The sequence below is a fragment of the Ranitomeya imitator genome, chromosome 6, assembly GCF_032444005.1.
Source record: "Ranitomeya imitator isolate aRanImi1 chromosome 6, aRanImi1.pri, whole genome shotgun sequence".
Classification (NCBI taxonomy): domain Eukaryota; kingdom Metazoa; phylum Chordata; class Amphibia; order Anura; family Dendrobatidae; genus Ranitomeya; species Ranitomeya imitator.
Genome location: NC_091287.1, coordinates 353,882 through 368,009, shown reverse-complemented (window position 1 = coordinate 368,009; position 14,128 = coordinate 353,882). Strand labels below are relative to the sequence as shown.

The 14,128-nt window shown below is 49.1% G+C and overlaps 1 protein-coding gene across 4 annotated transcripts in view; it reads right to left on the bottom strand.

Moving 5' to 3' along the window:
• AGAP3 (ArfGAP with GTPase domain, ankyrin repeat and PH domain 3) overlaps positions 1-14,128 on the bottom strand; it is a 494,399-nt gene that overhangs the window by 273,788 nt on the left and 206,483 nt on the right. For all 4 annotated transcript variants that reach the window (XM_069729029.1, XM_069729028.1, XM_069729027.1 and 1 more), the window contains exon 7: positions 7,733-7,860. In XM_069729029.1, coding sequence (XP_069585130.1) covers positions 7,733-7,860 — 128 coding nt within the window. The remainder of the gene's footprint in view (positions 1-7,732; positions 7,861-14,128) is intronic.

Below are 14,128 nucleotides of genomic sequence, written 5' to 3'. Positions count from 1 at the left end.
ATGGTCTGAGCACTGACAGGCGGACCCCCCACCACTGTAACCTCTGCAGTAATGTGTATGGTCTGAGCACTCACAGGCAGACCCCCCACCTCTGTAACCTCTGCAGCAATGTGTATGGTCTGAGCTCTGACAGGCGGACCCCCCACCACTGTAACCTCTGCAGTAATGTGTATGGTCTGAGCACTGACAGGCGGACCCCCCACCCCTGTACCCTCTGCAGTAATGTGTATGGTCTGAGCGCTGACAGGCGGACCCCCACCCCTGTAACCTCTGCAGCAATGTGTATGGTCTGTGCACTGACAGGCGGACCCCCACCCCTGTAACCTCTGCAGCAATGTGTATGGTCTGTGCACTGACAGGCGGACCCCCCACCACTGTAACCTCTGCAGCAGTGTGTATGGTCTGAGCGCTGACAGGCGGACCCCCCACCCCTGTAACCTCTGCAGCAATGTGTATGGTCTGAGCACTGACAGGCGGACCCCCCACCCCTGTAACCTCTGCAGTAATGTGTATGGTCTGAGCTCTGACAGGCGGACCCCCACCCCTGTAACCTCTGCAGCAATGTGTATGGTCTGAGCGCTGACAGGCGGACCCCCCACCCCTGTAACCTCTGCAGTAATGTGTATGGTCTGAGCTCTGACAGGCGGACCCCCACCCCTGTAACCTCTGCAGCAATGTGTATGGTCTGAGCGCTGACAGGCGGACCCCCCACCCCTGTAACCTCTGCAGTAATGTGTATGGTCTGAGCTCTGACAGGCGGACCCCCACCCCTGTAACCTCTGCAGCAATGTGTATGGTCTGAGCGCTGACAGGCGGACCCCCCACCCCTGTAACCTCTGCAGTAATGTGTATGGTCTGAGCTCTGACAGGCGGACCCCCACCCCTGTAACCTCTGCAGCAATGTGTATGGTCTGAGCTCTGACAGGCGGACCCCCCACAACTGTAACCTCTGGAGTAATGTGTATGGTCTGAGCACTGACAGGCGGACCCCCCACAACTGTAACCTCTGGAGTAATGTGTATGGTCTGAGCGCTGACAGGCGGACCCCCCACCCCTGTAACCTCTGCAGCAATGTGTATGGTCTGAGCGCTGACAGGCGGACCCCCCACCCCTGTAACCTCCGCAGCAATGTATATGGTCTGAGCACTGACAGGCGGACCCCCCACCACTGTAACCTCTGCAGCAATGTGTATGGTCTGTGCACTGACAGGCGGACCCCCCACCACTGTAACCTCTGCAGCAATGTGTATGGTCTGAGCGCTGACAGGCGGACCCCCCACCCCTGTAACCTCTGCAGCAATGTGTATGGTCTGTGCACTGACAGGCGGACCCCCCATCACTGTAACCTCTGCAGCAATTTGTATGGTCTGAGCGCTGGCAGGCGGACCCCCCACCCCTGTAACCTCTGCAGCAATTTGTATGGTCTGAGCGCTGGCAGGCGGACCCCCCACCCCTGTAACCTCAGCAGCAATGTGTATGGTCTGAGCACTCACAGGCGGACCCCCCACCACTGTAACCTCTGCAGCAATGTGTATGGTCTGAGCGCTGACAGGCGGACCCCCCACCACTGTAACCTCTGCAGCAATGTGTATGGTCTGTGCACTGACAGGCGGACCCCCCATCACTGTAACTTCTGCAGTAATGTGTATGGTCTGTGTTGTGAATTCTGTTTTGGAACTCCCTCCTGTGGTCATGAATGGTACTTCGGCGAGTTTTGTCCATGGACTCCCTCTGGTGGCTGTGGGTGGAGCTGCTGGTTCTGAGGTTCCTTCCACAGGTGACCTGGTTAATTCTTAGGCTGGCTGCTCTATTTAACTCCACCTAGATTGTTACTCCATGCCACCTGTCAATGTTCCAGTACTGGTTCAGTTCGCTTTTGGATCTTTCTGGTGACCTGTCTACTCCAGCAGAAGCTAAGTCCCTGCTAGTTTATTTTGTTGTTTTTGTTTTCTTGTCCAGCTGGTTAATATGATTCTGTCTGGCTAGCTGGAAGCTCTGGGAGGCAGAGTGGCAACCTCCGCACCGTGAGTCGGTGCGGGGGTCTTTTTGCCCACTCTGCGTGGTCTTTTGTAGTTTTTTGTGCTGACCGCAAAGTTACCTTTTCTATCCTCTGTCTGTTTAGGTAGTCTGGCCTCCCTTTGCTGAAACCTCTTTCATTCCTGTGTTTGTGTATTTCATCTTAACTCACAGTCATTATTTGTGGGGGGCTGCCTTTTCCTTTGGGGAATTTCTCTGAGGCAAGGTAGGCTTTACTTTCTATCTCTAGGGGTAGCTAGCCCTTAGGCTGTGACGAGGCGTCTAGGCCTGTTAGGTACGCTCCACGGCTATTTCTAGTGTGTGTGATAGGATTAGGGATTGCGGTTAGCAGAGTACCCACTTCCCAGAGCTTGTCCTGTGAGTTTAACCATCAGGTCTTTCCGGGTGCTCCTAACCACCAGGTCCATAACAGGTCTGAGCACTGACAGGCGGACCCCCCACCTCTGTATCCTCTGCAGCAATGCTGGCAGCACCCAGATGTCTATTCTGAAAAGATCCCCTCTGGAGAGGACGTGGAGCGCACGCACTCTTCTTTGGTTGACCATAGTGAGGCCAGTTCTGAGTGCACCCTGTCTTGTTACACCGCTGCATGGCCTTGGTCACCGTGCGGCAGCTCAGGTTCATGGTGTACTCACTTTTGTTGCCAGCGGCTTTGACATTAATGAATGTGTTGAGTTATTTAGAGGGAAATTCACACTGTTATACGAGCTTTATCCTTATGAAAATATCAGAGGTGTACTCACTTTTGTGATATACTCTAAGTGTGTATATTCTCACACGGTATATGTATATACATACACACTGCTCAAATTAATAAGGGGACACTTCAACACCACAATGTAACTCGGGGTCAGTCACGCTTCTGTGAAACCAACCAGTCCTGTTATGAAGCAACACTAATTGTGAATCAATGTCTCCTGCTGCAAATGAACAGACAACAGGTAGAAATGATTCGCAATTAGCAAGACAACCTCTATAAAGGAGTGGTTCTGCAGGGGTGACCACAGACCTTTTCTCTGTTCTCAGCCTTTTTGGCTGTTTTGGTCACTTTTGCAATTCGTCATTGCTCTCACCCCAAGAGGTACTGCAGCATGAGGCAGTGTTCACAACCCACAAACATTGCTCAGGTAGTGCAGCTCATCCAGGATGGCACATCAATGCGAGCTGTGGCAAGAAAGGTAGCGGTGTGTCTGTAGTGTCCAGAGCAGATACCAGGAAACTGGCAATTAGACCAGGAAACGTGGAGGGGGCAATAGGAAGGCAACAACCCAGCAGCAAGACCGCTACCTCCTTCTTTGTGCAAGGAGGAACAGGAGGAGTAGTGCTAGAGCCCTGCAAAATGACCTTCAGCAGACCACAAATGTGCATGTGTCTGCTTAAACTGTCAGAAACCAACTCCATGAGGATGGTCCGAGGTCCATCAGTGGGTGCTGTTGTGCTTACAGTCCAGCATCGAGCAGGGTGATTGGTATTTGCCAGAGAACACCAGGATTGGCAGATTTGACATTGGCATCCTTTTATCTTCACAGATGAGCAGGTTCACACTGAGCACATGCGACAGGCGAGAGTGTGGAGACACCGTGGAGAGCGATCTGCTGCCTGAAAAACATTCTGCAGAGTGACCGGTTTGGCAGTGGGTCAGTAATGGTGTAGCGTGGCAATTCCTTGGAGGGCCGCACAGCCCTCCATGTGCTCGCCAGAGGTAGCCTGACTGCCATTAGGAACCGGCACTGGGCCCTGGGGTTCCTTCTGATACATGACCATGCTTGGCCTCAAGTGATTGAAGTGTGTCAACAGTTCCTGCCTGATGAAGGCATTGAAGCCATGGACTGGCCGCCCGTTCCCCAGACCTTAATCCAATCAAGCACATCTGGGACATCATGTCTCGTTCCATCCACCAACGTCAGTTTGCACCACAGACTGTCCAGTTGACTGATGCTTTAATCCAGGTCTGGGAGGAGATCCCATCATTTTTAAGCTTTATTGTTCTCAGCACATTCCACTATGTAATGAATAAAGATTTACAACTGGAATATTCATCTGCTCATCTGAGTACATCCCGGTGAGTATACTGATGGTGGTCTCCTCAGCACTCTGCTCATCAGAGTACATCCCGGTGAGTATACTGATGGTGGTCTCCTCAGCTCTCTGCTCATCTGAGTACATCCCGGTGAGTATACTGATGGTGGTCTCCTCAGCACTCTGCTCATCAGAGTACATCCCGGTGAGTATACTGATGGTGGTCTCCTCAGCTCTCTGCTCATCTGAGTACATCCCGGTGAGTATACTGATGGTGGTCTCCTCAGCTCTCTGCTCATCTGAGTACATCCCGGTGAGTATACGGATGGTGGTCTCCTCAGCACTCTGCTCATCTGAGTACATCTTGGTGAGTATACTGATGGTGGTCTCCTCAGCACTCTGCTCATCAGAGTAGATCCCAGTGAGTATACTGATGGTGGTCTCGGCTCTCTGCTCATCTGAGTACATCCCGGTGAGTATACTGATGGTGGTCTCCTCAGCTCTCTGCTCATCTGAGTACATCCCGGTGAGTATACTGATGGTGGTCTCCTCAGCTCTCTGCTCATCAGAGTACATCCCGGTGAGTATACTGATGGTGGTCTCCTCAGCTCTCTGCTCATCAGAGTACATCCCGGTGAGTATACTGATGGTGGTCTCCTCAGCTCTCTGCTCATCTGAGTACATCCCGGTGAGTATACTGATGGTGGTCTCCTCAGCTCTCTGCTCATCTGAGTACATCCCGGTGAGTATACTGATGGTGGTCTCCTCAGCTCTCTGCTCATCTGAGTACATCCCGGTGAGTATACTGATGGTGGTCTCCTCAGCTCTCTGCTCATCTGAGTACATCCCGGTGAGTATACTGATGGTGGTCTCCTCAGCTCTCTGCTCATCAGAGTACATCCCGGTGAGTATACTGATGGTGGTCTCCTCAGCTCTCTGCTCATCTGAGTACATCCCGGTGAGTATACTGATGGTGGTCTCCTCAGCTCTCTGCTCATCAGAGTACATCACGGTGAGTATACTGATGGTGGTCTCCTCAGCTCTCTGCTCATCTGAGTACATCCCGGTGAGTATACTGATGGTGGTCTCCTCAGCTCTCTGCTCATCAGAGTACATCCCGGTGAGTATACTGATGGTGGTCTCCTCAGCTCTCTGCTCATCAGAGTACATCCCGGTGAGTATACCGATGGTGGTCTCCTCAGCACTCTGCTCATCTGAGTACATCCCGGTGAGTATACCGATGGTGGTCTCCTCAGCACTCTGCTCATCAGAGTACATCCCGGTGAGTATACTGATGGTGGTCTCCTCAGCTCTCTGCTCATCTGAGTACATCCCGGTGAGTATACTGATGGTGGTCTCCTCAGCTCTCTGCTCATCTGAGTACATCCCGGTGAGTATACTGATGGTGGTCTCCTCAGCTCTCTGCTCATCTGAGTACATCCCGGTGAGTATACGGATGGTGGTCTCCTCAGCTCTCTGCTCATCTGAGTACATCCCGGTGAGTATACGGATGGTGGTCTCCTCAGCTCTCTGCTCATCTGAGTACATCACGGTGAGTATACTGATGGTGGTCTCCTCAGCTCTCTGCTCATCTGAGTACATCACGGTGAGTATACTGATGGTGGTCTCCTCAGCTCTCTGCTCATCAGAGTACATCCCGGTGAGTATACTGATGGTGGTCTCCTCAGCAATCTGCTCATCAGAGTACATCCCGGTGAGTATACTGATGGTGGTCTCCTCAGCTCTCTGCTCATCTGAGTACATCCCGGTGAGTATACTGATGGTGGTCTCCTCAGCACTCTGCTCATCTGAGTACATCCCGGTGAATATACTGATGGTGGTCTCCTCAGCACTCTGCTCATCTGAGTACATCCCGGTGAGTATACTGATGGTGGTCTCCTCAGCTCTCTGCTCATCAGAGTACATCCCGGTGAGTATACTGATGGTGGTCTCCTCAGCTCTCTGCTCATCAGAGTACATCCCGGTGAGTATACTGATGGTGGTCTCCTCAGCTCTCTGCTCATCAGAGTACATCCCGGTGAGTATACTGATGGTGGTCTCCTCAGCTCTCTGCTCATCTGAGTACATCCCGGTGAGTATACTGATGGTGGTCTCCTCAGCACTCTGCTCATCTGAGTACATCCCGGTGAGTATACTGATGGTGGTCTCGTCAGCACTCTGCTCATCTGAATACATCCCGGTGAGTATACTGATGGTGGTCTCCTCAGCTCTCTGCTCATCTGAATACATCCCGGTGAGTATACTGATGGTGGTCTCCTCAGCTCTCTGCTCATCTGAGTACATCACGGTGAGTATACTGATGGTGGTCTCCTCAGCTCTCTGCTCATCTGAGTACATCCCGGTGAGTATACTGATGGTGGTCTCCTCAGCTCTCTGCTCATCAGAGAACATCCCGGTGAGTATACTGATGGTGGTCTCCTCAGCACTCTGCTCATCTGAGTACATCCCGGTGAGTATACTGATGGTGGTCTCCTCAGCTCTCTGCTCATCTGAGTACATCCCGGTGAGTATACTGATGGTGGTCTCCTCAGCACTCTGCTCATCTGAGTACATCACGGTGAGTATACTGATGGTGGTCTCCTCAGCTCTCTGCTCATCTGAGTACATCACGGTGAGTATACTGATGGTGGTCTCCTCAGCTCTCTGCTCATCAGAGTACATCCCGGTGAGTATACTGATGGTGGTCTCCTCAGCACTCTGCTCATCTGAGTACACCCCGGTGAGTATACTGATGGTGGTCTCCTCAGCTCTCTGCTCATCTGAGTACATCACGGTGAGTATACTGATGGTGGTCTCCTCAGCTCTCTGCTCATCTGAGTACATCCCGGTGAGTATACTGATGGTGGTCTCCTCAGCTCTCTGCTCATCTGAGTACATCCCATTGAGTATACTGATGGTGGTCTCCTCAGCACTCTGCTCATCAGAGTACATCCCGGTGAGTATACTGATGGTGGTCTCCTCAGCACTCTGCTCATCTGAGTACATCCCGGTGAGTATACTGATGGTGGTCTCCTCAGCTCTCTGTTCATCAGAGTACATCCCGGTGAGTATACTGATGGTGGTCTCCTCAGCTCTCTGCTCATCTGAGTACATCCCGGTGAGTATACTGATGGTGGTCTCCTCAGCTCTCTGTTCATCAGAGTACATCCCGGTGAGTATACTGATGGTGGTCTCCTCAGCTCTCTGCTCATCTGAGTACATCCCGGTGAGTATACTGATGGTGGTCTCCTCAGCTCTCTGCTCATCTGAGTACATCACGGTGAGTATACTGATGGTGGTCTCCTCAGCTCTCTGCTCATCTGAGTACATCCCGGTGAGTATACTGATGGTGGTCTCCTCAGCTCTCTGCTCATCTGAGTACATCCCGGTGAGTATACTGATGGTGGTCTCCTGCTGCTACTGACAAGCGACAAACTCAAGTCCTCCCTTACAATGGCTGCCCAGGGGCCCTGCAGAACATGGCACCCCGGTATACAAACTCCCCTGTAAGGACTGACTAACACGATAAAACAGGCGATAACATCAGACATCCGCAGAGCAGCCGCACAGCCTTGGATGCAATGTGAAATATCTCCCACGATAATAGGAAATGTCCACAAGTGCTGGCCGGGTGGACTCCCTGAACGAATGCTCAGCAGGCTGTAATTCTACCCACCTGATTAATGTGCATGGACGGGATGGTGGCTGTAGACACAGAAGAATGGCTCGGCGAATTGGGCAAAGATTTGCACGGACCAATTGAAAGCTGCTGCTTCTTCCGAATTGCGACCACCTTCTGAGCCACTAACCGTCAAATGAAGGAAAAGAACGATGTGAAAAGAAAAACAATGATAAGAAGACGCAAGACACAAAGGAGAGCTGTACAGTGTCACTATAGGGGCAGTGAGTATATAAGTCGACAGAATATACACAGGAGGGGCATATGGAGCGAAAGGTATGAGCAATGAGAGACGAGTGTATACTCAGGAAGATGTATAGGGCGAAACATACCAGCAATGAGAGACGAGTGTATACTCAGGAAGACGTATAGGGCGAAACATACCAACAATGAGAGACGAGTGTATACTCAGGAAGACGTATAGGGCGAAACATACCAACAATGAGAGACGAGTGTATACTCAGGAAGACGTATAGGGCGAAACATACCAACAATGAGAGACGAGTGTATACTCAGGAAGACGTATAGAGCGAAACATACCAACAATGAGAGACGAGTGTATACTCAGGAAGACGTATAGGGCGAAACATACCAGCAATGAGAGACGAGTGTATACTCAGGAAGACGTATAGAGCGAAACATACCAGCAATGAGAGACGAGTGTATACTCAGGAAGACGTATAGGGCGAAACATACCAACAATGAGAGACGAGTGTATACTCAGGAAGACGTATAGGGCGAAACATACCAGCAATGAGAGACGAGTGTATACTCAGGAAGACGTATAGAGGGAAACATACCAGCAATGAGAGACGAGTGTATACTCAGGAAGACGTATAGAGCGAAACATACCAGTAATAAGAGACGAGTGTATACTCAGGAAGACGTATAGGGCGAAACATACCAGCAATGAGAGACGAGTGTATACTCAGGAAGACGTATAGGGCGAAACATACCAACAATGAGAGACGAGTGGATACTCAGGAAGACGTATAGAGGGAAACATACCAGCAATGAGAGACGAGTGCATACTCAGGAAGACGTATAGGGCGAAACATACCAGCAATGAGAGACGAGTGTATACTCAGGAAGACGTATAGGGCGAAACATACCAGCAATGAGAGACGAGTGTATACTCAGGAAGACGTATAGGGCGAAACATACCAGCAATGAGAGGCGAGTGTATACTCAGGAAGACGTATAGGGCGAAACATACCAGCAATGAGAGACGAGTATATACTCAGGAAGACGTATAGGGCGAAACATACCAGCAATGAGAGGCGAGTGTATACTCAGGAAGACGTATGAAGCGAAACATACCAGCAATGAGAGACGAGTGTATACTCAGGAAGACGTATAGAGCTAAACATACCAGCAATGAGAGACGAGTATATACTCAGGAAGACGTATAGTGCGAAACATACCAGCAATGAGAGGCGAGTGTATACTCAGGAAGACGTATGAAGCGAAACATACCAGCAATGAGAGACGAGTGTATACTCAGGAAGACGTATAGGGCGAAACATACCAGCAATGAGAGGCGAGTGTATACTCAGGAAGACGTATAGACGGAAACATACCAGCAATGAGAGACGAGTGTATACTCAGGAAGACGTATAGAGCGAAACATACCAGCAATGAGAGACGAGTGTATACTCAGGAAGACGTATAGAGCGAAACATACCAGCAATGAGAGACGAGTGTATACTCAGGAAGACGTATAGAGCGAAACATACCAGCAATGAGAGACGAGTGTTGTTGTGAATTCTGTGGCTGAATTCACTCCTGTGGTCACAAGTGGTACTGCAGCTTCTGAGCTTCCTCCCTCAGGTGTTCTGGTGAGCCCGTTAACTGCTTCATTACTTAACTTCGCCTGATGCTGCTATCCTTGCTCCTTGTCAATGTTTCAGTGTTGGATCTGAGCTTCTCCTGATTGTTCCTGTGACCTTCTGCTCTGTATAGCTAAGTGCTTTTTGCTTTTTTGTTGCTTTTTTTCTGTCCAGCTTGTCTTTTGTTTTGCTGGAAGCTCTGAGACGCAAAGGGTGTACCGCCGTGCCGTTAGTTCGGCACGGTGGGTTTTTTTTGCCCCCTTTGCGTGGTTTTGCTTTAGGGTTTTTTGTAGACTGCAAAGTTCGCTTTACTGTCCTCGCTCTGTCCTAGAATATCGGGCCCCACTTTGCTGAATCTATTTCATCCCTACGTTTTGTCTTTTCATCTTACTCACAGTCATTATATGTGGGGGGCTGCCTTTTCCTTTGGGGAATTTCTCTGGGGCAAGTCAGGCCTATTTTTCTATCTTCAGGCTAGCTAGTTTCTTAGGCTGTGCTGAGTTGCCTAGGTAGTTGTTAGGCGCAATCCACAGCCGCTTTTAGTTGTGTTTAGGATAGGATCAGGTGTGCAGTCTACAGAGTTTCCACGTCTCAGAGCTCGTTCTTGTATTTTTGGGTATTTGTCAGATCACTGTGTGAGCTCTGATCGCTAAGCACACTGTGTTTCTGGATTGCCTTCATAACACCTGTCATTAGCAAACATAACAGTACAAGGAGCCCAAACTAATGATTCTCAATAGAGGGAAGGAAAAAGTTCTGACATCATTTTTTTTTTTTTTTTTTTCTGCTCTGTGTTCACTTTTTTTTTTCCCCTAGACATTTGGGTGATTCTGGACACAGGTGTGGACATGGATATTCAGGGTCTGTGCTCTTCAATGGATAATCTCGTTATAAATGTACAAAAAATTCAAGATACTATTGATCAGAAATCTATGTTAGAACCAAGAATTCCTATTCCTGATTTGTTTTTTGGAGATAGAACTAAGTTTCTAAGTTTCAAAAATAATTGTAAGCTATTTCTGGCCTTGAAACCTCATTCTTCTGGTAATCCTATTCAACAGGTTTTGATTATTATTTCTTTTTTGCGCGGCGACCCTCAAGACTGGGCATTTTCTCTTGCGCCAGGAGACCCTGCATTGAGTAGTGTCGATGCGTTTTTCCTGGCGCTCGGATTGCTGTACGATGAGCCTAATTCAGTGGATCAGGCTGAGAAAAATTTGCTGGCTTTGTGCCAGGGTCAGGATGATATAGAAGTATATTGTCAGAAATTTAGGAAATGGTCAGTACTCACTCAGTGGAATGAATCTGCGCTGGCAGCTTTGTTCAGAAAGGGTCTCTCTGAGGCTCTTAAGGATGTCATGGTGGGATTTCCTATGCCTGCTGGTTTGAATGAGTCTTTGTCTTTGGCCATTCAGATCGGTCGACGCTTGCGCGAGCGTAAATCTGTGCACCATTTGGCGGTACTGCCTGAGGTTAAACCTGAGCCTATGCAGTGCGATAGGACTATGACTAGAGTTGAACGGCAGGAATACAGACGTCTGAATGGTCTGTGTTTCTACTGTGGTGATTCCACTCATGCTATTTCTGATTGTCCTAAGCGCACTAAGCGGTCCGCTAGGTCTGCCGTCATTGGTACTGTACAGTCCAAATTCCTTCTGTCCATTACCTTGATCTGCTCTTTGTCGTCGTTTTCTGTCATGGCGTTTGTGGATTCGGGCGCTGCCCTGAATCTGATGGATTTGGATTATGCTAAACGTTGTGGGTTTTTCTTGGAGCCTTTGCGGTGTCCTATTCCATTGAGAGGAATTGATGCTACACCTTTGGCCAAGAATAAACCTCAATACTGGGCCCAGCTGACCATGTGCATGGCTCCTGCACATCAGGAAGTTATTCGCTTTCTGGTGTTGCATAATCTGCATGATGTGGTCGTGTTGGGGTTGCCATGGCTACAAACCCATAATCCAGTATTGGATTGGAATTCCATGTCGGTATCCAGCTGGGGTTGTCAGGGGGTACATGGTGATGTTCCATTTTTGTCGATTTCGTCATCCACCCTTTCTGAGGTCCCAGAGTTCTTGTCTGATTATCAGGATGTATTTGAAGAGCCCAAGTCCGATGCTCTACCTCCGCATAGGGATTGTGATTGTGCTATCAATTTGATTCCTGGTAGTAAATTCCCTAAAGGTCGATTATTTAATTTATCCGTGCCCGAACACGCCGCTATGCGCAGTTATGTGAAGGAATCCCTGGAGAAGGGACATATTCGCCCATCGTCATCACCACTGGGAGCAGGGTTCTTCTTTGTAGCCAAGAAGGATGGTTCGCTGAGACCGTGTATTGATTACCGCCTTCTTAATAAGATCACTGTTAAATTTCAGTATCCCTTGCCATTGTTATCTGACTTGTTTGCTCGGATTAAGGGGGCTAGTTGGTTCACTAAGATAGATCTTCGTGGTGCGTATAATCTGGTGAGAATCAGGCAAGGAGATGAATGGAAAACTGCATTCAATACGCCCGAGGGTCATTTTGAGTATCTAGTGATGCCGTTCGGACTTGCCAATGCTCCATCTGTGTTTCAGTCTTTTATGCATGACATCTTCCGTGAGTATCTGGATAAATTCCTGATTGTTTACTTGGATGACATTTTGATCTTCTCAGATGATTGGGAGTCTCATGTGAAGCAGGTCAGAATGGTTTTTCAGGTCCTGCGTGCTAACTCTTTGTTTGTGAAGGGATCAAAGTGTCTCTTCGGTGTGCAGAAAGTTTCATTTTTGGGGTTCATCTTTACCCCTTCTACTATCGAGATGGATCCAGTTAAGGTCCAAGCCATCCAGGATTGGATTCAGCCGACATCTCTGAAAAGTCTGCAAAAGTTCCTGGGCTTTGCTAATTTTTATCGTCGCTTCATCTGTAATTTTTCTAGCATTGCCAAACCATTGACCGATTTGACCAAGAAGGGTGCTGATTTGGTTAATTGGTCTTCTGCTGCTGTGGAAGCTTTTCAGGAGTTGAAGCGTCGTTTTTGTTCTGCCCCTGTGTTGTGTCAGCCAGATGTTTCTCTTCCGTTCCAGGTCGAGGTTGATGCTTCTGAGATTGGAGCAGGAGCAGTTTTGTCACAGAGAGGTTCTGATTGCTCAGTGATGAAACCATGTGCTTTCTTTTCCAGGAAGTTTTCGCCCGCTGAGCGTAATTATGATGTGGGCAATCGAGAGTTGCTGGCCATGAAGTGGGCATTCGAGGAGTGGCGTCATTGGCTTGAAGGAGCTAAGCATCGCGTGGTGGTATTGACTGATCATAAGAACTTGACTTATCTCGAGTCTGCCAAGCGCTTGAATCCTAGACAGGCCCGTTGGTCGTTATTTTTTGCCCGCTTCGACTTTGTGATTTCGTACCTTCCGGGCTCTAAAAATGTGAAGGCGGATGCTCTGTCTAGGAGTTTTGTGCCCGACTCTCCGGGTTTATCTGAGCCAGCGGGTATCCTCAAGGAAGGAGTCATTGTGTCTGCCATCTCCCCTGATTTGCGGCGGGTGCTGCAAAAATTTCAGGCGAATAAACCTGATCGTTGTCCAGCAGAGAAACTGTTCGTCCCTGATAGGTGGACTAATAAACTTATCTCTGAACTTCATTGTTCGGTGTTGGCTGGTCATCCTGGAATCTTTGGTACCAGAGAGTTAGTGGCTAGATCCTTCTGGTGGCCATCTCTGTCACGGGATGTACGTACTTTTGTGCAGTCCTATGGGATTTGTGCTAGGGCTAAGCCCTGCTGTTCTCGTGCCAGTGGGTTGCTTTTGCCCTTGCCGGTCCCAAAGAGGCCTTGGACACATATTTCGATGGATTTCATTTCTGACCTTCCCGTTTCTCAAAAGATGTCAGTAATTTGGGTGGTCTGTGATCGCTTTTCTAAAATGGTCCATCTGGTGCCCTTGGCTAAATTGCCTTCCTCCTCTGATTTGGTACCTTTGTTCTTTCAGCATGTGGTTCGGTTGCATGGCATTCCTGAGAATATTGTTTCTGACAGAGGTTCCCAGTTTGTTTCAAGGTTCTGGCGAGCCTTTTGTGGTAGGATGGGCATTGACCTATCCTTTTCCTCGGCTTTCCATCCTCAGACTAATGGCCAGACCGAACGAACCAATCAGACCTTGGAAACATATCTGAGATGTTTTGTTTCTGCAGACCAGGATGATTGGGTGTCCTTTTTGCCGTTGGCTGAGTTCGCCCTTAATAATCGGGCCAGCTCGGCTACCTTGGTTTCTCCATTTTTTTGCAATTCTGGGTTCCATCCTCGTTTCTCTTCAGGACAGGTTGAGTCTTCGGACTGTCCTGGTGTGGATTCTGTGGTGGATAGGTTGCAGCAGATCTGGACTCAGGTAGTGGACAATTTGATCTTGTCCCAGGAGAAAGCTCAACTTTTCGCTAATCGCAGACGCCGTGTTGGTCCCCGACTTCGTGTTGGGGATCTGGTTTGGTTATCTTCTCGTCATATTCCTATGAAGGTTTCCTCTCCTAAATTTAAACCTCGTTTTATTGGTCCGTATAGGATTTCTGAGGTTCTCAATCCTGTGTC